Below are 24,857 nucleotides of genomic sequence, written 5' to 3'. Positions count from 1 at the left end.
AAAAGTGGTTGAGAGTTTTGTAGAGGCGTGAGTTAGATTGCTCAATTATAAAGGGGTGTGTCTATTTGTGGAAAAGCTCATCACTAGGGCAAATGAATCCAACTTTAAGCTTTGTATATCAACCACTTGATAGCTCATTTGAACAGATTATATATTTGTGAATTGGATTAAAACAGCAAGTTACATTTGTTCAAAGAAAAAAATCATTGACAAATTTTCGGATTGTCCATTTCATATGATCTGAAACCACATTTTGCAGCAATGAAAATATAATTCATAAGGTATGCTCACTTGATAATTCATTAGAGTTAACACGATTTGGTATGGTATAGAAGCGCTACTTGTGGCAGATGATTGAACAACGTTACTAAATTCACAGCCTGCATCAGAATGATGTGTCTTGGATTAACCGAGACACCTCCTTCGGGTGTCTGTAAACGCATAGGTAAAACTGGATAAATGTGCTGTTCGAGCAGCGTGTCCGGCACCGTTAGTTCATCATTCTGACAGCAAATACAGTCCGGACAACAACAAAGTGCGCAAGCGTTCGTGGTTTTGTTTACGTTTTTTCTTCGCGTATACTGTTTTATTTGTCACAAATATCCGTTTAGTTTCGCGCATTGTGGCTTGATGCGTACCGGACATGACATCCACCAAACAGCATCAGCAGCACCAGGCCATGAGCACCATGTTCCAGCTGAGCACTAACTACGAAGAGCTGAATGTGATTGGAACAGGTATGCGCATGTATGAGTGTACTTTGCGTGGATCGGATGAATGGCGTCGGCTTCGCATACAAACGCTGGAAGGATTCCATTACAGCAATCAGCGCGGCAATTAGCAGCGAATATTATTTTGCGAGTCGTATCCCTTTGATCTAATTTCCATTCGTTGTTTTATCTTGTAACTTTTAGGCGCATACGGCACTGTCTACAAAGCACGTGATCTGGGAAACGAAGGTAATATTGTGGCCCTGAAGAAGGTTCGTGTGGCCCTCACGGAAGATGGAGTACCAATGTCGACGTTGAGAGAAATCGCTCTCCTCAAGCAGCTGGACGCATTTCAGCACCCGAATGTTGTCAAGTAAGTGCACAACGCCAATTGAACTGTGTTCTGTCACGAACAATACAATCGAACTCAGTGCACACCTGTTGATTTTTTGCCCGCTATCAACTGTTGTTTCTTTATAAGTTCATGTTGTGTTTATGTTTACCCACTAGATTACTGGATGTTTGTCACGGGCCACGTCTGGAACGAGAGGGACAACTTGTCCTTTTTCTCGTGTTCGAGCATCTCGAACAGGATCTGGACGATTACATCAAGCGTCTTCCATCGGTTGGGATGTCCCGGATGACAATTCAGGTAAGTTCGGTTTAACAGGTAACAGCTTGGTTAACACTTTTTCGGTAACATTGTTGTAAGGCTCCCATCAATTTAATTGATTATAAATCACTGTGAACTGCATCAGCAGTTCAACCTTGCAGTGATTTCAATGTCATTACCCAGAGTGCAGTGACGAACCTTGCATGTGATTGGTTCTGGATAAGAACGTTAGGGCGCAGATGCGGGACGGGTTTTGGAAACATAATTTTCATAGTGGAACTAATTGTTGGACAGCAATTCCAAATGAAATCGTCCTTAGAATGCAGATTTAAAAAACTTGTGTTTTTGATTCCAATGAAAGTGTGTATTCCGTTTGGGTTGGGGGAAATATGAGTTTTTCACAGCAATTGGAAATTTTTTGACTCAAATGTAACTTTTGAAAAGGGCGTATCGATTTTAGTAAGAGACTTCTTTGATAATTTATATCTCAAAAACTATGAGTCGTACCGAAATAGTGTGTTAGAAAGAGTAATAGAGTATTGTTGGCTTATTTGTTATAGTTATAGAGTATTGATGGTTGAATATGAAAAAACATGTACACTGAGAAAAAAATAGTACTCTTTTTTTATTTACAAAATAAAAATTCAATTTGCAATATCCAAAATACATATTTTTCAATTTTTTTTTTTATTTTTTCATACAAAATAGAAGTCATGTAGAAAATTCAAAAAATGGGCCCAAGATGGTAAATCTATTTTTGACGAACTTTGTGGAACATCGAATTTTAAGGAATTTTCGAAACTACGAGTTTTTGTATGTTAGCAGTCATTTTTAATCACAAATTATGAATCCTGATGTTATTTAAAACAAAAAAGGTTATTATCAATCTCCTTCTAAATGCAACCATTCTCGAGATATCTAAAAAAATATTTCTAATTTTTAACCTTTTTTCTAGTAAATAATCCCTTTTAATATGTTTGTCGTGTTATACCGTCATGTTCATGAAATTTTATGAATTTGCTTATAATTTCCAAGAACTTACATCATCATGGTTCATTTTTTGACTCAAGTGTAACTTTTAAAAAGGGCGTATCGATTTGAGTAAGAGAAATCTTTGATAATTTATATCTCAAAAAATATGAGTCGTACCGAAATAGTGTGTTAGAAAGAGTTATAGAGTATTGTTGGCTTAATTTGAAAAAAATATACACTGAGAAGAAAAATTAGTAGTCTTTTTATCATTTACAAAATAAAATTTTAATTTGCGATATCAAAAAATATGTATTTTTTTTATATATTTTTCAATTTTTTCATATAAAATAGAAGTCGTGTAGAAAATTTAAAAAATGAGCCCAAGATGGTAAAACTATTTTTGACGAAATTTGTGGAACATCGAATTTTTAGGAATTTTCGAAACTTCGAATTTTTGTATGTTAGCAATCATTTTTAGCCACAAATTATGAATCCTGATGTGATTTAAAACAAAAAAGGTTATTATCAATCTCCTTCTAAATGTAGCCATTCTCGAGATATTTAAAAAAATATTTCTAATTTATTGTCTTTTTAATAGTAAATAGGCCCTTTAAATATGTTTGTCGTGTTATACCATCATGTTCATGAGATTTTATGAATTCATATGAATTCATAAAACATATGTTTAGGAGTTACGTTACGAAACATTCGAAGATGGGTTAATACAAAACGTAGTGAAACTAAAAATTTTTTTTATCTTAATACAAACTTCAATCAATCAAAAAAAATTGTTGGAAATTATAAGAAAATTCATAAAATTTCATGAACATGACGGTATAACACGACAAACATATTAAAAGAGATTATTTACTATAAAAAAGATGATAAATTAGAAATATTTTTTTTAAATATCTCGAGATTGGTTGCATTTAGAAGGCGATTGATAATAACCTTTTTTTTTGTTTTAAATCACATAGAATTCATAATTTGTGGCTAAGAATGATTGCTAACATACAAAAACTTTCAAAAAGTTTCAAAAATTCCTAAAAATTCGATGAAAATAGTTTTACCATCTTGGGCCCATTTTTTAAATTTTTTGCATGACTTCTATTTTATATGAAAAAATTGAAAAAAATAGGAAAAAATACATATTTTTTGATATCGCAAATTAAAATTTTATTTTGTAAATAAATAAAAGAGTACTAGTTTTTCTTCTCCGTGAATACTTTTTTAAAATTAAGCCAATACTCAATACTCTATAACTCTTTCTAACACACTATTTCGGTACGACTCATATTTTTTGAGATATAAATTATCAAAGATTTCTCTTACTCAAATCGATACGCCCTTTTCAAAAGTTACACTTGAGTCAAAAAATTCCCAATTACTGTGGAAAACTCATATTTCCTCTAACCCAAATGGAATACACACTTTCATTCGAATCAAAAATACTAATGTTTTGTCATTTGTCGATTTCATTTGGAATTGCTCTGAAAGTAAATGCTTATAAGGGGCTGTCCACATACCCCGTAGACAATTTGAGGGGGAGTAGGGGTTACAAAAATGTCCACTCTTTTCCGCGGTAAGGGGGGCGGGTGGAGGGGGGGCGGCGCAGAATATAGACGATGTCCACGTGGACACTTTAAATAAGTATTTTTCAAAAAGTACATCTACATTCGAAAATAAGTTAATTATGCTCTGTATTTAATGAAAATAAAATTTTCTGCCCACCATGATTATTTCCTATTTGTAAATGAAAAGATAGACTTAGAGGCGAATGAACTGCAAAGTTTAAAGCCTCTTAAAAACAAAGAAGAAGAAGAAGATAGAGTATTCTGAGAGGCTTGCCCGGCATATTTTCCTCATATCGTTGAAGTCCGTCAATAGTATCTGTATTCTGTGAAAAAACTCATAAAATGTGTTCATTGGATCTATTTCCATTGGAAGTACAGTGATAGACATAAAAAAGCCCACCTTGGATGATTAGAAACTTTTCTCAATTTCTAGACTATTTTATCAAAAAATACTACCGTAATTTTTTATAATTATTTGTTAACTATTACTCTTTCAAGTAATTAACAAGTTTTGTCATTTTTGTTAGATTTTTTTACTTCCTTACATGACTTCTTTAATGTGTGCAAATTAGATATGGGCAAAACGGTTCATTTTAATGAACTGTTCACTGACAAACCGTTCACTTCAGTAAACTAGTTCTTTGAGCAGTTCACTCACTCTTTCGCATGGTAGAGAGATATGTCAAAGCAAGTATAAAAAAGTGTGGGATGTTATTTAAGACTATTCTGTTCATTCATAAAATGCTGTTTGTTAGCAAATAATTATTCGACCGAAGTTTGTTGAAAATATCATAGAACAATAAAAAGTCAAACTTTGATTTTGAAATTTTGATTTAGTTTGAGCCGTGATTTATTTTTTTTAACTAGCTTTGCGCTGCTTTTTTATGTTTGGCAATTTCTGCTGTAGTAAAACTGTAACAAAACGCGAACGTCTATCTCAAAATTATCGAGCGCAATATGATGTAATATAAAAAATATTTCATATCAGCGAATATTTATTAACTGCTCAACAAGACTGTTTGAAACATTTCTCTTATACACCGATTACTCTATACATATCGTTCTGAACTGTATGCACAGTTCAGCCAGCGAACTGTTCGTTCTGAACTGTATATAGTATACACTATATACAGTTCCGCCAGCGGTCATCGTACACAGTTCGTTCTGAACTGGTTCTGAACTGCATACACAGTTCATCGTTCACCCCACACGGTTCGTTCTGAACTGAACTGTATACACAGTTCACTCAGCGATCTTCTTACACAGTTCTTTCTGAACTGTGTAAATAGTTCATATGAACTGTTGCCCTGTAAAAAAGAACGACCGTTGGTTCACTCTTTTTGGTGAATTAGTTCTAGTGCAAATATACTTTGACAAAAATAAAAGGCCACCCCCAAAAAATAATCACTCAAAACCTTTGAGTAATCCCTCGTTTCATGTTATGACAGTTGAAGCTTTGCGGTATATTCCAAAATACATATTTTTCAATTTGGTGAGCGTCTCACATTATCATGCCGGGTGTTCGGGTTCGATTCCCGTTCTGGCCGGGGGATTTTTCGTCAAAGAAATTCCCTTCGAATTGCACTGTGGTCACGCGTATTCTAGAGCTTGCCCCTCGGAATATATTCAAGGCGTGTTATTTGGCTTAAGAAATCTGAACTAAGAACTACTAACAGCGGCGTAGTGTACGGCTGGCAAACCCGCCATTTGCCAAGGGCGCTGAGTCCTTGGGGCGCCAAAATCCAAGAATTTTAGTTTTTAGCAATTTTTATGCCCGAATTATATTTCATTTTTCAATTGAGCAAAAAGACATCCAACATGAGTAGTTGCTTCTTTCCGTACATGAAACCAATAACCTCTCTTTCATTTTCGAAAAATTGAATCACCCTACATCATATTACACCCAAGGCGCGTAGAAGTATATCCTAAGGTGGACCAACTTGCTAAAACCACTCTTCAGCCATCTTGGAAGTTTACTGTGCTTTGTTTGTAAACAAAACACAATACACTAGTGCCGAAGCTCGCTCGTGATCAGTCTGTCTCTTTCACGCTACAAGCAAATAATTCCCCTTCTGCTTTCTTCCGTACTGTTTTCATATACCGCTCCCCTAACCAACTTAGTGACGAAACGGCCTCACCTAGTACCATAGACCCGTCTTGATTACACCAATACCTTTTTGAATTTTTCGCTACGCATGCCTGGACGCCCTTCCGTGCTATGCTATGTTTTACAGTTATTTAAGCAATAACACGTTCGTCGTCCCATCACCTAGATATGAGATACTTTCCTAGATACTTTCCTTGTTCAAATTGAATAGGATTTTTAAAAGGAATTTTACGCTCTTAAGTGTAATTATAGTGATAAATTTGAAAATAGTGGTATTTTAGGGGCGCAATTTTCATAGTTTTCCAGGGGCGCTGTCTATCCTTACTACACTGCTGACTACTAAGAAAAATGACGCAATTAATACCTACGTTGAGAAGGCCAAAGTTCCACTTGGGAAGCGAATTGTCTAATCAGAGACGGGAATAGAGCTAATGAATTTTTTTTTTTTTTTTTATTTACATTTAGTCGGCCGCCAGCACTTCGAGGGCTATATGGGCCGTCAGTTACATTATTACTTCTAACTATATACAATATTATTCCTAACTGTATACAATGCTAATAGTCTACAATATTAATATTGAAAGTATTAAAATAACGGGTGTTTCGCAAATTATAATATCGAGAAAATAATAAGAAATAAGTTCTAACATCCATAGTTAATTACAATAACATTATTTTTTCTGATTTAAATAAAATCATACAAATCAATTTCTTTTATAAATGTAATCACATTTTTGAGACAGTCCAAGTCATCCTTGAGAGTATCAACATCCAGAATAGATAATTTACTTCTTATTGCGGTATATTTGGTACAGTAATTGAATATATGTTTCACAGATATAATTTGTCCACATGAATCACAGGTTGGAGGGTTAGCTTTAGACATCAAATGAGAGTGCGTATAATGAGTATGACCTAATCGTAACCTTGTCAGAACTACTGCATCTCTTCGTCCAAGAAAACTTATACAAGGCCAATGGGATGTTGAATGACGAATTTGTCGATATATGTTGTCAGTACTGTTAGTCCATTTATCTTCCCATAATTTAGACATATTTACCTTTACAAGGTTCTTAAAATCTCTCGACAATAATTCGCCTTGTGGAGTTAATTGAAGTAATGCTTCTTTTGCCGCTTTATCTGCAATTTCATTGCCACGGATACCAATATGACTTGGTACGAAATAAAATTGAACAATCTTAAGCTTCTCTTTGCATATGAATATATTGTCAAAAATCATTCGTATTATGGGGTGTGTTGAAAAACTGTCTGAGAGTGCTGATAGAGCACTCAATGAATCAGTTATTAAAATATATTTGTCAAATATACTAGATGTAATGTGTTCTGTAGCGTGAAAAATTGCCGTAAGTTCTGCATTATAGACTGAAGAGTTGTCAGGAAGCCTGAATTTGTATATTTTATTTTCATATTCATCATAAATGGCACAAGAGGTGACAGAGTTAGACTTGGAGCCGTCGGTAAAGATTAATCGATAACCACAGTTTTCATGGAGCATTCGATTGAATAAAGATTTATACACAGCAGAATTAGTAGAGTTTTTCGGAAAAGCACTTTGTTCGATATTTATCTCAAGTTTGGGAACCAACCACGGTGGTAGTTTGGTGTAGGGTTCTATTTTTATTTTTGGTAATTCTAGGTTTAGATTGTTCAGGATTCGAGTACACTTCGATGGAAAAGTTTGACTTCTGATAGTGTCATTTAGTGGCAGTTGCTGAATTGATTTTAACATAGGATGGGTTTCGTTTCTAAGAATTCTGCACATTTGGAACATAGTGTGCTGATCTCTTCTGGCACTCAAAGGTTGAAAGTCCGTGTCAACTAATATACTGATAACTGGAGAGGACCGAAAAGCGCCACTAGCTAAACGTAAACCTTGATGGTGAACAGGTTCAAGTGTTTTTAAAAGATTTAATGATGCAGACGAGTACACACAGTCCCCGTACTCCATGCGTGATAGGACAAGAGAATTGTGTAATTTTATTAATGTTTTCCGATCAGAGCCCCATTTGATATTCGATAATGTTTTGATGATGTTCATTGCTTTTTGAGATCGTCTTTTTGTGTATTCTATATGAGAACGCCATGACAATCTTTTATCAAAAATCATACCTAGGAACCTGGCTTCATTGACTTTTTGAATATTTTCATCGTTGACGCGAAATGTCAAATTTTTTGTGTGTTTCCTCCTTCTACAAAAATGGATACAAGAAGTTTTTTCGACTGATATTCTAAATCCATGGTTGGATAACCATTTCTGTATTTGGTCAATTGATATTTGCATTCGTTTCTGTATTGAGTTCAGAAGGTTTGAAGACATATACAACACTATGTCATCGGCATAAAGAAGAATTGTGCACTTAGGGTCAATTTGTTTACTGATATCATCAATTGCCAGTAGGAATAGGGTGACGCTTAAAACAGCACCTTGAGGAATTCCATTTTCCTGCTCGTATGACGATGATAATGTGTTTCCTTGTAATACACGAAATTTGCGACTTGTAAGAAAATTATTTATAAAACTAAGCATGTTTCCATCTATTCCTATGGATTTTAATTTGGTTAAAATTTGTCGACGCCAAGTTAGATCGTACGCCTTCTCCAGGTCAAAAAAAATTGCGTAAGTATGTTGTTTTCTGAGGAAAGCCGCCTGAATGTCAGACTCTAGGATAGTTAAACTATCAATCGTGGATCGACCACGGCGGAAGCCGAATTGGTAGTTGGATAGAACTTTGTTAGTTTCAAAGTACCAGGTTAGTCTTTTATTCACAATCCTTTCAAGTAGTTTACACAGACAACTCGTTAGGGATATAGGGCGATAGCTGGATGTTTTAGAAGGATCTTTGCTATGTTTTATAATTGGAATCAATAGAGAAAGGCGCCATTCATTAGGAAACATATTTTGGGACCATATGCGATTGTAAAATCTCAGTAGATATGAGCTAGCAGATTGAGGTAAATGCTTCAACATTTCATAATGAATCATGTCAATTCCTGGAGAGGATCCTTTACACAAGTTTAAAGCAGATCTAAATTCAAGCGAGGTAAATGATTTGTTGTAAGATTCATTGTTATCTGTCACTGTTAACTGTGATTTTTCAGTTTTTGATTTGTGTCTTTGAAAAGATAGTGAGTAATTTTCAGATGAAGATACTCGTGAAAAGTGTTTTCCTAAAAGTTCAACAATGTCAGCAGAGTTTGATACAATAGAATTATTGTGTTTCAAGGATGCAATACGACTGGATTGATGTTTTCCACTAATACTTCTTATTTGTTTCCAAACATGAGATTGTGGAACATTTGAGTTGATTGAATTGACCATTTTTCTCCAAGATTGTTTGCTATGATATCGTATAAGAGCTCTTGTTTTTGATTTAGCTATTTTATACTGCTGTTCATTTTCGGACGTTGGGTGTTTTTTGAAGAAGTTCAACTTGTGTTTTCGATCTTTGATTGATTGTGCTATTGTATCATTCCACCAAGGTACGGATCTACGTCCGACTTTGGATGAAGACTTTCGAATAGATTTATTTGCAGCATTTAAAATAGAGTCAACAATATGTGAATTTTGATCATCAATAGATTTGTTGAAAAACACTTCGTCGAATTCTACAAGATGTGAAAACTTTTCCCAATCAGCAGTCTTCAAAATCCAATGAGGCCGCTTTTCATCTACTACACGAGTATGGAGTGGTGATATGAAAATTGGGTAGTGGTCACTGTTACAAGTATCATCATGGACACTCCAAGTGAAAAAGGTGCTTAAAGAAGCTGAACAAATCGCTAGATCGATACATGTTTCGTTGCCATTAGTTGGATTTAATCGTGTTCCTCTTCCATCATTGAAAATATTTAGATCGAATTGAGTTATAAGTTTGGCGATCATTTTACCACGGGGGGACGAAAATTTTGATCCCCAAACCATATTATGAGCATTAAAATCACCGAGGACAACGAATGGCTTCGGTAATTGTTCAATCAGCTTAACAAGATCATCATATAGGATGTGTTCATTTGGAGGAAGATAAATGTTACATAATGTGAATTTGAATGGATATAGTATTTCGACAACGACCGCTTGTAATTGAGTGTCTATATTCACACTTTGCGAGACAAAATTAGATCTAACTAATGTCAATACTCCACCACGTGCTCTATCGTTATCAGATGCAAAGTCACATCTGTGAAGATCGAAATTTCTAAAAGATGCTATATTGCTGTGTTTTAGATGGGATTCTTGTAGACAAATTATCATCGGACGATATTGAGCATCCAAGAGTTTGATTTCCTGCAAGCTATTAAAAAAACCATTGCAGTTCCACTGCAAAATTGAATTTTTACAATCCATCACTAGAGAAAGAGCAATTATGATCGGATGTTCTACTACAACTACTCAAGGATGACTGAGTACCTCTCATTTTTTTTGTGTTTATCTCATATTCGTTTCGTTCATTCGAAGATTGAGAGAGAGGACGAGAATTTTTTTCAACTTGATATTCCATACGATTTCTTATATTCTTATCATCGGGTACTAAATCAGTGCACATAGTGCTAGTTGATGCGCGTTGAGAATATTCATGAGATTTTAGTTGTTGTTGTGGTGGAATGGTGTTCTCAGACGTAACTTTCAATTCGTTTTCTGGGCATTTAGTGTTCTCTATCTTCTTAGTTTTCACAACATCACTGTATTTAGTGATGTTGTTGGGAAATCTTATCTTATATAATTTACGAGCCTCCCTAATACTAATATTTTCGGTAACCTTGATTCGCATTATTTCTTGTTCTGTCTCAAATACCTGACATTTGTTAGACCACGATGCGTGCTCTGTAGAACCACAGTTTCTACAGAGAGTTTTTCCCGAACATTGCTCAGATTTGTGACCTGCCTGACAACAGTTGCTACATACCTCTTTCTCCATACAGAACTTGGATGAGTGACCGAATAATTGACATTGGTAGCACCTCATCGGTCTGGGTATGAACAGACGTACACGTAGAACATGGTATCCAACTTTAACAGTCTCCGGGATTCCAGTGGATTTGAACGTAAGAATGAAACTGTTGGTAGGATTCAAGTTACCGTCCCTCTTGCTCATCATGACTTCAATTTTACAAACTCCTTGTTTCTCCAGATCTTCCTCTATTTCCTCTTCAGTAGCGTATCTAAGATCAGCGCATGTAACAATCCCCTTAGATTGATTTAGCTTTGCGTTTTCTTCCACCGCAATTTCCATGTCAAACATTTTTTTGCAGCGGAGAAGCTGATTGGCCTGGTTGATACTAGTAGTTTTTACTAGTAGCGTTCCATCCCTCAGCTTGACGACGTTCAAAGGTTCCCCGCAGATGCTTTTTATACCTTTATGGATGAAAACTGGGCTAACCTTTTCGAAAGACCCATTATTGCGTTTAATGACGACGAATTTCGGACCCTCACGATGGCCTTCGAGCTTAGGAGTCAGTTCGTTTGGTTTTTTCTTCTTTCCTCCTCCTTTTGGAGGGGCCATTGTGCTGAAGAAGTCCCTCTTTGATACGGCTGATGTATCACCGGCTTTCACAGAAACAATAGAAAGTCACTGAACAATGCGTGATATTTATATAATATGAAAAGACTCGTATGACAATTGTATATTCTGAGGAGCGCACTAGAAAAACGTCTTACTCGAACGAGAGTTGAACTGAATATGAGCTAATGAATTGGCTAGGGCGGTGCCTTGATGAGCGCCGAACCGAAGCTGCTCTGTTCTTGATGCGGGTTTTCTGATTGTCGTGAGCAGCTTTGCAAGCCAACTCGAGCACTCCGACGGCCGAAATTCTATAATCGCTGTTAGGTATACTGGTGCTCCGGCACCAATCCGTTCGGCCTAGTTACCCTTGCGGAGCAATCAGTGAATGCGACCAACAGGGAACTGGAGACCTGCACGGTTCGAGTGAGACTTTGCCTTTCCCTTAACTTGTCCTCCTTTGTTACGTCCACGATGCCGATGCCGTACAACCACACGGGTTTACGGTTTGAAATAAAATAAGATATTTTTTTGGGGTCCGCGTGTTTTATACTCTAGCGGTACACACTCACAGGATAGAGACAAATCGGCAGACTCAGCCAGAGGGGCGAGTCCAACGAGACGAACGAATGAGCGTTAAAAGGCAGCGATGGCAAAAAAATACATTCATTACGATTTGTTCGCTCGTTGGATTCACATGCAGGCTAAAAAGGGTCCTTTTCAGGATCACAAAATTATCTTCAATCTAAAGAGTTTATTGTTTTGTTATCACTCGATATCCCCATCTTTTTCGGCTAAACCTTCCTGTTTAGCGATTGCATTTGCCACTCGCTACAGCTTTCACAGTTGGAAAATTTCTTCTCATCCAGCTTGTGACATATTTTACAGTAAATTACATTCAATGGCACGTCGCATTACCACCACTCAGTATCGGATTGGAGGTAATTTTAACCTGTAATTGAACATTTGCAATGACAGTGGTACAGTGTCGACTTTCAATGTGGGGTCATAATTTGGACCCCGAACTCAATGTTTACAAAAATGTCCCACTAAATATGTCGCATTACAGGTCCGTCCAATTAGCTAAATGTCGAGATAAGTGTAAATTACTGTACTTTCAATCTAGAAGCAATTTAAGAATTGGTGAAAATCAATAAGCTCAGAACAACTGCCAAATTCACATACTCATCATATCCTGGCAAACAAATTAAGAAAAAATCAATTTGTGTTTTATTATTATTTTGGATATTGTTTTAGAAAGCATTGAACTGTATTTCCTAAACTCTTTTTTGGAAGGTTTAATGGCCCTGATAAGCGCCTTGTTTTATGTAATGGTTCCAATTTAGAAAACTTAGTACTCGTGGTTTTGAAAAAAACCATTTCGAACGCCCTCGATGCCGCCTTGTTCTGGATTTGCCACCAAAGCAGTTTGTATAAAGAACAAACTTTTTTCTTCTGCTACCTGATGCCGTTTTGCGATTGCGTTTGCCACTCGCCACTCGCTGCAACTGCCTGTTGTCTTGAAGTCCACCGAACCGAATGTGTCCTGTTCCGAATGCGGGTTTTCTTATCGTCGCGAGCAGCTTTGCCAGCTTACTCGATCACTTCGGCGGCCGAAACTATATAACGCCGGCTAGGTGGACTGGTGCACTGGTACTAACGCGCTCGGCCTAGCTACCCTTGCGGGGAACTCCAGATCAACACGGTTCGAGCGGGATTTTGCCTTTCCCTTCACTTTTCCTCCTTTACCATGTCCAGACATGGCTGCTTGGGTTGGTTTGTTGATGTGTTGTGAAGGAAGGAAGGAAGGTCTTGTATTATAGAGACTTTAAACTTTTGCAGTTCATTCGTCTCTAGCCTTGAGAAAGGCCCTTCGAAAACTCTACTCTACTCTATTACTCTACTCCAGCGCTACCACCTCCGCCCTCTTGCCTTGAGAAAGGCACTCGATCCCTCGCCGTCCAGCCCGTCCAGCAACGATGTTGTCCAGTCGGTGTCCACACAAAGAATGATCGTTACAGCAGCGGAGCGGGGATTTTTAAGCTGACTGGCTGGCTCGAGAATTACGCATGTGTGAGACTGCGACCAATGTTTCGTTCATTTTTTTCTTTTTCCTTTCCAATCGTGCTTCATTCTATTTCGCTGCTGCTCTGGTTGCCCGTTTTGGTCGGTACGATTTGAGGAGCACAAAATGGACCAATCAAAAATGGGCACATAGTGCATTTGGACAATGCTTGATATTTCACAATTATTCAATTATTTATCTCAAGAAAATTGAAATGTTATTCATTATGATAGATGCGTAGATATATTTCCTATCAATTGATGCAAAAACCTTTGCGATCTATTGAGAAATGCTCGAGTTATAAGCGTTCCAAATCTTGCATTTTTTCCTACTTGTTCAGTGCCTAGATTTCCATTTCACCCCCTATATCTTCCGGTTAGACGTAGTCCTACGTCAAAATCGCTTTCGTTCGTTCAAATATGATCTTTCAGGAAACATTTCCCCCAGCAGTATTCTTTTGTTGTTATGTGTTGCAAATCACGACACAAAAGAGAACGAGACAACTCTGCATCGGCTCGCACTTTATTGCACACCAGCATGCAAGCAAAGCTATCATATACGCTTTTGGTCAGAAAGCTTATTTTCTTCTTTGCCTCTAACATATGCATATCAACCTCTCCATGCATCATAAAACAGCAGGATCATACGGACCACGCAAAGCGAAAGATTCATATTCAGCTAATGTAACAGATCCTGATTTTTAAGTCTCTGAGAATGCAAACTATATGATTATTTTGCTCGATAGAAGCTCAAAGAAGGATAGTCAGATTATATTTTTCATTTTTAACGCCGCTATCCTTTGAAATATGTATATTCATATAGAACGCATAGTTTTACTAGCAACACCCCTCCAGTGAGAAGCAAAAATTCTCGCGTTTTATCTCTTTTCCCTTACGCTGCTCTCCGCAAATGGTGACTGAATGATGACGTAATTTTTCTTGTACCATTTATTGCTTTGCACTTTTCTGTGCAGTGGGTATCGCTATAGTAAAATGGGACGATATATGCGGTTCAAACTTGTATGCAGGCTTCGAAAATGGTATGCGATGTTTGATACAGATCGGATATGCTATCAACAGTCTTCGTTCCTCTCTTAGTTTAATCACTAAATGTTACACAAGTGATTACTGACATTCATACAAGTATCTGAATGATCCTCTCATATTTGGTTATATGTTTGTGAGAGTTTACTTGCATGACACATTGTGTATCATTCTATTTTGATCGAAATCCAAACACTGCTAACAACGAAACCAACTAGAGGTTGCCCTCAAGGAGGAGTTCTGTCTCCTCTGTTGTGGTCCCTAGTTGTCGACGATCTTCTTAATAACCTAGCTAATTTAGGATACGAAGTCATTGGTTTTGCTGATGACATAATCATCTTAGTGAGGGGTAAATGTGAGTATACTATTTTCAATAGAATGCAAACAGCCCTTAACTACACACTCAAATGGTGCAACTTGGAAGGACTTAGTGTTAATCCTTCAAAAACAGTCATAATTCCATTTACCAGAAAAAGAAAGTATGAGATTCCACCTCTTAGATTGGGAGGTGTACAATTGGAGCTTTCAAAACGAACCAAATATTTAGGTGTCATGCTTGATCAAAAACTAAATTGGAACGACCAACTGGAGTATGCAATATCTAAAGCTCAGACTGCGCTCTGGAGTTGTAGTAGTATATTCGGGAAAAAGTGGGGACTAAAACCGAGAATGATTCACTGGATTTACTCGGCAATTGTGAGACCCAGACTAACATATGCTTCGCTAGTGTGGTGGCCCAAAACTACACAAATATCAGCTCAGAATAAGCTTGATAAACTACAATGTCTGGCATGCTTATCAATAACTGGAGCAATGCCTAGCGCACCTTCCAAAGCCCTAGATGCTCTTTTATGCCTTCTACCCTTGCACCAATATGTGCAACTTGATGCGGAAAAAGGTGCTCTTAGGCTGAAACGTATAAAACATTTTCTAGAAGGAGATCTCACAGGGCATTTACAAATCCTGAAAGATTTTCAACTGAACACTATAGTTAGCATGAATGAAGACTGGATGGAAACAAAAACTAACTTCTGTGTTCCCTTCAAATTGATTGAAATTGAAATTTTGAAATCGCAACGAATGGGAGGAAGGTAGTCCCGAAACTCGTCCAGGATCACTCGTGTTTTATACCGATAGATCTAAAATCGGTAAATCTATGGGAGTTGGGATTACTGGACCAGGAATCGACATGTCAATTCCAATGGGACAGTGGCCTACAGTTTTTCAAGCAGAAATACAAGCTATTCTAACATGTACAAATATTTGTTTGACTAGAAAATACAGGTATGCCAACATCTGTATCTTCTCAGATAGCCAAGCAGCTCTTAATGCAGTAAAAGCATACACATGTTAATCAAAACTAGTATGGGAGTGTATTTTATCCTTAAAACAACTAGCTTCTACTAACGAAGTTAACCTTTACTGGGTGCCTGGTCACTGCGGTATAGAAGGTAATAAAAGAGCCGATCTCTTAGCAAGATTAGGATCTTCAACTAAATTCGTCGGGCCGGAGCCATTTTGTGGATTATTTACATCATGCATGAAAGCTGAGCTCAAAAACTGGGAAATATCAATGATTGAAGCCAACTGGAGGGCTCTATCAACACCAAGACAATCCAAATTATTCATTATACCTTGTAACAGAATAACAACTAACCTACTCAGCTTGAATAAGGCAGATTTGAGTACATTAACCGGTCTATTCACCGGACACTGTCCGAGCAGGTATCACCTTAAAAAATCGGAAAACTGGCAGATGATAACTGTCGTTTCTGCAATTTCGAAGTTGAGACTTCGGAACATTTGCTGTGTTAATGCATTACACTAATTCAGCGAAAACTGCGAATTCTTGGAAAGGGCATTCTTATGCCTAACGAGATTTGGTCTGCTGAACCAAAACAGGTAAGGAACTTCATAAAGGAAGTCATACCTTCGTGGGGGGATATGCAAAGTCCTAGTGCGACTATCACTTATTCCCCGAGTGATAGAACGAACTGACACTGCATACATAGCAAATTGGAGTGCACTACAATAGATCAAATTAATGGTCGCAGTGGTACAATGCTCCTACAGAAGAAGAAGAAGGCACCGAATTTTTGAAGCGTATCCAGAATAAAGGTTGTTATCAAAAACGTATAGTTGGGGGTCTCCGTAGCCACATCGGTTGAGCGTTCGCTCAGTAAGTGATCGATCGTGAGTTCAAAACTCAGGACCCTCATTGACCATCTACATCAGAATAGCTACGTCCACGCAACAATCATCAGCGATGGAGATCGATTTATCCATACAACTGCTCTGCTCTGCAAGACACATCGGGCTGCTGTTCTATAAATAACTCAACAATGATCAATCAACTGTCTCCGCTGTCCGGTGGTCCCACTGGATAATGGAAGAACAGAAAGAATACTCTTACGCCTAAATGGCTACTGTGTGAATGTACCATATGTAATGGTATAGAAGGAATACTGGCGAATGGCAACTGTGTAATGTGCTAATTATAGATATATGATAACCATGTGACATGTACACGATTAAAACAATTGGGTTTTTTAACAGCTAAAATGCTAATGAGCCTTAAAATAAATAAATGGGATAAAAAAAAATAAAAAAAAAGTATTGGTTCTCAAATGGGGATCAACATAGGGTAGGAGCCTGCCTGTTGGTCTCAAATGTTCCTATCTCACGCCTCCACGAAGATCATATGACGACATTTTTAGATCGGGCGTGAACTGGAAACACACACCTGGTCTTGGCTCCGAGAACGGGTGTCGAAAGTGGCTAAGTGAGGGGGTGCGAGCGAGTCAGAGCGCTATATCTCTCCCGGGGAAGGCCTCCCGGGTCATGGAGGCCTTGCCAACCCGCTGTCTCCCGGGCAAAGGAGATACACCCAATAAAATGGAGCTACGATCACGAAGAATAATTAGAATGCGATCACCCGAGGAGGGTCCCCGAACTGGAGCTGGTCCTGGAACGGGCGTAAGAGCGAGCGGCCAGCGGCTGGAGGGCGATGTGCAAGAGCGGGCCACCAGCCGGGTTCAACCCGAAGAGCTACCGCCACACGGAAACAGCAGCCATCGACATCACCCAAGAAACGCTGCGCCTACGAGGCGTGTTGTGACTGCCAGACGGCAGTCGTCCACACTCGTGGGTACCACTAGGCGCCGGATCATGTGGACACACGAAATGAATGAATTCGTGATCCGCGCCTATTACATCTGCACTGCTTTGGAGACGGACATGAGTGGTCGCCCTCGAATACTAACAATGTTCGAGGAAGCGTATCCAGAGTTCGTTGGGAGGCTTGATCAGAACGCGATGAACGCGAGGCGTAGAGCGATAGTACGCAACAACATGCTCTCCCAAACGCGACGAGATCAAGCAGCAGGTGCAGAGAGAAATAAGCTCCAGGAACAACAGAGCAAGCGATGTGTCGAGACGAAGTTCAGTACGGCTGAGCAATTCATTCGCGAGTGGGGCACGCGAATCAGCACCAGTGGAGGCCACAGTACAACAACCCCCTGAGCCGGAAGACCCACAGCCAGATCAACAACTACTACGCGATCTGGTCTTCCACTACGACGAGGCGATCTCACAGTTCCGCGACACAGACCCATTGTCGCGCCCCAGGATCCCGAAGTTGCAGCATTCCCGCAGGCTGACAAGTGCAGTAAAGCTCATGAACGAGCACGTTCTTCCGCTGCACTTGGTTGATGCTGAGAACATGGAGGAGCTGCAACTGAAAGTTTACTGCGCTGCTGTGGCGACCGCCAAAAGTTTAGGATACCGTATTAGGCCAAGAGGCGGACTGCTCCAACATCTCCGTGAAAGGCGTGAGCCTCCATGGCGAAGGAGATTGGAGCAACGGATCCTAAACAAGCGCGCCGCAATTGGAAGACTGATGGCGTACAAAAGAGGCAGCAGATCGGTGAAATTATGTCGCCAAGTTGCTGTGATCGTGCGGCCTACTGAACTTCGCCAGCTGGGAGCTCACCAGCTGACGGAAAAACTCGACACACTGGTACAGCAATTGAGCGTCCTTACAAAACGGCTGAAACGTTACTCTGACTCTGCAAAGCGCCAGGAACAAAATCGGATGTTCAGAGATAACGAGAAAGCGTTCTACGACCACATTAGCGACGAGAAGCCCGACTACCGCGAAGGTTTGCCAGATATTAGCGATGTGACGAACTTCTGGGCTGGTATTTGGGAGACCCCAGTAGAACATCGCGACGGGCAAATGTGGTTAAGACGGGAGGAGGAGAGTTGTGGTGAAATTGGAGAGATGCCAGCTATCATCGTCGGAGAGAACGATGTCCGCGAAGCCTCGCGGTACCTGAGGAACTGGGCAGCACCGGGCCCCGATGGTGTTCAGAACTTCTGGCACAAGAAGCTGACCGTCGCACATCCAAAGATAGCTGAGTGCTTCAACAAGGTGCTACGTGACCCACACAACCTTCCTGAATTCGCCACCCGTGGCGTCACCTTCCTCCTCCCGAAAGACAGCAACACATTGAACCCATCAAAGTACAGACCGATAACGTGCCTATCGAGTCTGTACAAAATACTGAGCAGCATAATTACCGCCAAAGTTTCTGCTCACTGCGAACAGCATCACATCATCGCAGAAGAGCAGAAAGGATGCATGAAAAATACGCATGGCTGCAAAGACCAGGCCATCATCGACGCAGCCATAGTCGGCCAGGCGGTTTATAACCAGCGGAACCTAAGCATGGCCTATATCGATTACAGGAAGGCTTATGACTCCATACCTCACTCGTTTCTCGTCCGGGTATTGGAGCTCTACAAAATTGATCCCTTCGTCGTTAGGTTCCTGCAGCATGCGATGAGGCAGTGGAGTACGTCTCTGCACCTCAGTGATGGGGAAAATGTGTTGCAGTCTAGAACGCTGCAGATAAAGAGGGGGATATTCCAAGGCGACTCTTTCAGCCCGCTTTGGTTTTGTCTGGCATTGAACCCCCTCAGTAGGACGCTCAATAGAAACGGTCATGGCTATAAAATAAGGTATGGCGACGGCGCCCACGAAGAAGTGACCCATACCTTCTACATGGATGATCTCAAGGTCTACGCTGATTCACGTCAGCGTCTAGGTGTAGCTATCCGGGTTGTCGAAGACATAAGCAGGGACATTTGCATGGAGTTCGGCCTCGACAAGTGCCGCTGTGTCCATCTGCTGAAAGGGCAGCTTACCGAATCCGGAGGTTACGAGGTCTATGACGGCGAGTTCATAAGAGACATGGTTCGTGGCGAATCCTATAAATATCTTGGATTCCGACAGCTCACCGGGATTCGCCACTCCGACATCAAGACGGAGCTGCGAGACAAGTTCTTGAGTCGAGTGATCTGTGTCCTGAGGACTTTCCTCAACGCGGGGAACAAGGTACGCGCGATCAACACATTCGCGGTTCCCCTGCTGACCTTCAGTTTTGGTGTAGTCAAATGGAGCAAAACTGACCTAGAGGACCTTGAGAGGAGGATGAGGAAAGCATTTAAAGAGGCCGGAATGCACCATCCTCAATCGGCACTGGAGAGAGTTTCACTGCCACGCAAAGAAGGGGGACTTGGAATAGTCGACATATCTGCACTGTGTGTTGCCCAGGTACGACAACTGCGCGAGTACTTCGCAGAACGCGCCAACCAAAACGCGCTATACCGGGCTGTCTGCGCCGCCGACAGAGGATACAGCGCTCTGCACTTGGCGCAAGCGGAGTACCAACTCAACTGCAATCTGCAGACAGTGGAGGAGAAGATTGCAGCTTGGAAGCAGAAGGCAGTGCATGGTGCCCACCCCCATCAACTGGACCGGCCACACGTCGACAAGGCCGCATCTAATCTGTGGCTAACGCGTGGTGAACTCTCTTCAGTAGTAGAAGCCGACATGATAGCCATCCAGGACAGGATAATGCCGACGAGAAACTGCAGGCGGTACGTCTGGCATCAAGACGTTGATGACATTTGCCGGATGTGTCATCAACCAGGTGAAAACATAGAGCACATTATGGGAGGCTGTCCCGTTTTGGCCAACGCAGCCTACACCGAGCGCCACAACAACGTGGCCCGTATTGTTCATCGACAACTGGCGCTCCAATGTGCTCTACTGGAAGACAACGTACCAAACTACCGGTACCTGCCTGCACCTGTCCTGGAAAATGACCGTTTCAAGCTGTACTGGGATCGCACTGTTCTGACCGACCTCTCGATCCACCACAACCGGCCAGATATAATGGTTTACGACAAGAGCGACCGCAAAGTCACCATCATCGATGTCGCTATTCCACTGAACCAGAATCTGGAGGAGACCCACGGTCGCAAAATCTGCAAGTACCGACCATTGGCCGTGGAGCTCAAGGAACTGTGGGGGCTAAGGGAGGTCCCAAGAATTGTTCCAGTCGTTCTCTCTGGAACTGGAATTGTCCCGAAGACACTTCTGGAAGCGCTAAAGGTGTTGAATATGGAGAAGGAATTGGCCGGCATCCAAAAGTCGGTCATCCTTAGCACCTGCGCGATTGTCCGACAATTTCTCGGTCAGGACTGAAACAGCACGAGCATGCAGATACGTGCATTCCGCAGAGCCTAGTCCCCCTTTGGCATTCAGAAGCCCGGGGGCAGGTGAAAATTCTGGCTAGGTTCGCCTAGTTAAGAAGTGAGATAAGTCTGCCAAAAAAGTATAGTTTTTTCATTCGCGCCGTCCGAACCCAAATGATTGCATTTTCGACAACGGCCTTAACTTTCAATTAATTGCATAACGGTACAAGATGAATTCCCTGGAAAATACAATTTTTGTGGATTTTAAATTTGTTCAGTGACCTTCATGTTGAGAATCAAAATAAAATACCTTCAATGTTTGAATAGAAATGTAAGACACTTATATAGAACAAGTTATTTATTATAAAAAAAAAAATAGATTTTTCGAAGATCGATTCAGCAAAGATCGAATCTTTAGTACCGATTTAATCAGTGAATCAATCCCTAAGCCATTTAGATAATCGATCTGTAAAGATCGATATTTTTCTAAAGGTTCCCGGATCCTATTTTGGTGTCTTCCAGGCACGGAAATTACGACGACAGTCTCGCAAACGGACTCTCCGGATGGTACTTTGTTAAGAGTTGTGTTTTTAGGCGATGTCTTAGTTCGAGAGTCCCTGGTATGTCTAATTGTTCTCACTATCTTCAACCTCAACTTCCGATCGTAAGTTCCGCTACGACGCGTCCTCTGATCCATCCGAACAACAGTTGTACGTTCACGGAAACATTTCAGCGCACCATACACGATCGATTCGGACACTTTCAGCGATTTCGCGATTTTTGTATCTGACCACGCCGGATTTTAAATGTTTTTTTCCACAATCAACTTTGTCCTCTTGGTCTCCATATTGCACAACTTTTTCAAAATAAATTGGATCAACGTGATATTTTTACCGTCAAAAGATACAGGTTTACTCTAGATACTCTATTTTTTTCCAAAATATATATTTTATTATGGCACACATGGCGTTAGCCTGACGGGGCCGGGAGAGATACTCTAGTTTTATACGAAACTATATATAAATATACCTTTTCTCATTCGAACATTAATGGAGCTTTAGAATATACAGAATACATTCCTATCGTTTACTGTTATAGCGCCTTTCCCGGGAATTGCTGACTGGTGTGGACTTCCTGCACTCCCACAGAATCATACATCGCGATCTGAAGCCACAGAATCTACTAATTTCCTCCCAGGGTCGGCTCAAACTGGCCGATTTCGGCCTTGCCAAAACGTATGATTTCGAGATGAAGCTTACGACGGTAGTCGTCACGCTCTGGTACCGCTCCCCGGAGGTTCTCCTCGGGGAACCCTACCACAGCTCGGTGGACATTTGGAGCTCCGGGTGCATCATGGCGGAGATGTTCCAAAGAACGGCGCTCTTTCCGGGAACGTCCGAAGGCAATCAGCTAGAGAAAATTTTTGAGTGAGCGCCTTTTTTTATTCATACATGGAGGGGTTTTTCAAGATGTTTTTTCATTCTAGATTAACTGGACGACCGTCGGAGAGCCAGTGGCCTCGGGGTATCTCGGTGGCACGAGAGAATTTCCTGCCAACTGTGGCTAGAGAACCACGCGAATTTTGCCCTAGATTATGCGATTTTTCAAATGATTTACTCAAACAAATGCTAGCGTTCAATCCACGCGAACGACCGTCGGCCCTGCAGTGTCTCCAGCATCCGTACTTCACTCAGGAACCCATGTAAATGAGATAAGCACTGGACGAGTGGATGAGACGATGACGCGGTACAAAAATCATCAGCACACGATAGGAATGCACGGACATACACACACCCTCGATATCAGTAACTGCCATACGGTTAGGTAGGTTGAAATCTGGCCAAAGAGATCGCAGATTTCAGGACGAAAAAAAATGTTCAAAACTTTATTTTTCTATGTTGTTTTGATTAACTAGGTTAATACCTTCATATAGAAGTTAATTGCTGTGATTTCCAGATTTATCATAGAAGATTTGAGAAATCCCGGACTCTCCCAAATAACCTCTACTCTGATTTATATAAGACTTTTTTTCTGTGTTTTTGAATCGTGGAAATAGAAATTAGACATCAGCTATCGATAAAAAGTTATCGCAAAAATATTCAGCGTCTTCTGAAGTTTTAATATAAAAAACTCAACGTTGAAATTTGCTGAAAACGAAATGAGGGCTCCATAATTCGTGACTCGAAATAATGGTCATAATCTGGATATGGTCATTAGAATGCCAGTGGATGTATGGGAAAAAAGTGACCTTCGAATTTTCAAAGGGAACTTGATTGAAAATGTTGATTCCCACGAAAAACTACCCTATGCAAAATATCAGTTCCATCGGACTACTAGTCTCGCACAACCGTCAAAGTTCGAGTTTTTTGAAAACCGAAAAATCACCCAAGAGAGGAGTAAAGGAAATCTGGGTTTTCGAAAAAAAAAGTTGATGCCAAATGTCTTCAAATTACTTGAAACGTCGAGATCTAGTGTAGAGTAAAGGAAATCGGGGTTCTCAAAACAAAATTTTTGATGCCAAATGTATTAGAATTGCATGAAACGTCGAATTTACTTTATCTTGTAAAGGGGTCAAATACGAGGGCAGTCCAATAAGTACTTAGCCTACAAAAAAAAAACAAAAAAAATTGGAAAAGTGGCGATTTATTTCTCAACATAGTCTCTTTTTGGCTCGATACACTTGACCCAGCGATGCTCCAACTTCTTCAATCCATCTGAAAAATACGTTTTCTCGAGGTCTGCAAAGTAGGCCTCCGTGGCGGCGATGGCGGCGTGGCGACTTCCTCATTAGATTAAAATTTATGCCCGGCGAGTGACTTTTTCAAGTTCGGAAACAAAAGAAAGTCGCACGGGGCCAAATCTGGAGAATACGGTGGATGGGGCAGCAGTTCGCAGTGCAATTCGACCAATTTGGCCGTGACGACGGCGGAGGTGTGAGCCGGTGTGTTGTCATGGTGGAATTTCTTTCTTCGCCAAATGGGGCCGTTTTTCGGCGTCGAATAGGCCAAATAATTCGGCATAGTAGAGCCCTGTGACCGTTTTGCCCTTCTCCAGGTAGTCGATGTAGATCACACCTTGTGAATCCCAGAAAACGATGGCCATCACCTTTACGGTCGATAGGACAGTCTTCGTCTTCTTCGGAACACGTTCGCCGGGTGAAGTCCACTATTTCGACTGTCCCTTGGTCTCTGGTGTGTACCAATGGATCCATGTTTTGTCGATGGTCACGAAACGACGCAGAAACTCCTCCGGATTGCGGTTAAACAGCGTCAAACACTGCTCTGAAGTGGTCTCACGGTTGTGCTTGTTGTCCGGAGTGAGCAAACGCGGCACCCGTCGCGCCGACAGCTTTCTCATGCCCAAAATTTCATGCAGGATATGTCCCACGCGGTCTTTTAGGATGCCTACTGTTTCAGCCGTTTTCGGGGCACCTGGGCGTGGCTCATCAAAAACCGACGTGCGACCACGTTGAAACTCGTTCAACCAATTTTTGACGGTCGCCATCGAAGGAAAAGTGTCACCATAAACAGCATCCAAGCGCTCTATGATTTCGCTGCGCGATTTCCCTTCCAAAAACAAGAATCGAATCACCGACCGATATTGCTCTTTTTCCATTTTTCTAAAATCCGCGGGCGTCAAACACACGGTAAAAAAAAACTACGAGTCCGATTCGGCTGACATTTTGACAGTAGCCGTTTAGGAGAATGAACT

The 24,857-nt window shown here is 40.6% G+C and overlaps 1 protein-coding gene across 1 annotated transcript; it reads left to right on the top strand.

Annotated features, from left to right (window-relative positions):
* Positions 1-486: 486 nt before the first annotated feature.
* LOC129771048 (cyclin-dependent kinase 4) lies at positions 487-23,086 on the top strand. Its single transcript, XM_055774324.1, has 5 exons — positions 487-737; positions 915-1,083; positions 1,221-1,362; positions 22,245-22,573; positions 22,633-23,086. Exons 1-5 carry the CDS (start codon positions 644-646, stop codon positions 22,850-22,852), a joined length of 954 nt encoding a protein of 317 aa, XP_055630299.1. The 5' UTR covers positions 487-643; the 3' UTR covers positions 22,853-23,086.
* Positions 23,087-24,857: the final 1,771 nt, after the last annotated feature.

The sequence above is a fragment of the Toxorhynchites rutilus genome, chromosome 2 (genome assembly GCF_029784135.1).
Source record: "Toxorhynchites rutilus septentrionalis strain SRP chromosome 2, ASM2978413v1, whole genome shotgun sequence".
NCBI classification, from domain to species: domain Eukaryota; kingdom Metazoa; phylum Arthropoda; class Insecta; order Diptera; family Culicidae; genus Toxorhynchites; species Toxorhynchites rutilus.
Note: the sequence above shows the minus strand (reverse complement) of the source record. Positions and strands in the feature narration are given on the sequence as shown.

Coding starts and splice junctions, on each gene's coding strand:
- LOC129771048 (XM_055774324.1), top strand. CDS start 644: ATGACATCCACCAAACAGCATCAGCAGCACCAGGCCATGAGCACCATG. Junction 1,363..22,244: donor TGTCCCGGATGACAATTCAG/GTAAGTTCGGTT, acceptor TTACTGTTATAG/CGCCTTTCCCGGGAATTGCT. Junction 22,574..22,632: donor CAGCTAGAGAAAATTTTTGA/GTGAGCGCCTTT, acceptor TTTTCATTCTAG/ATTAACTGGACGACCGTCGG.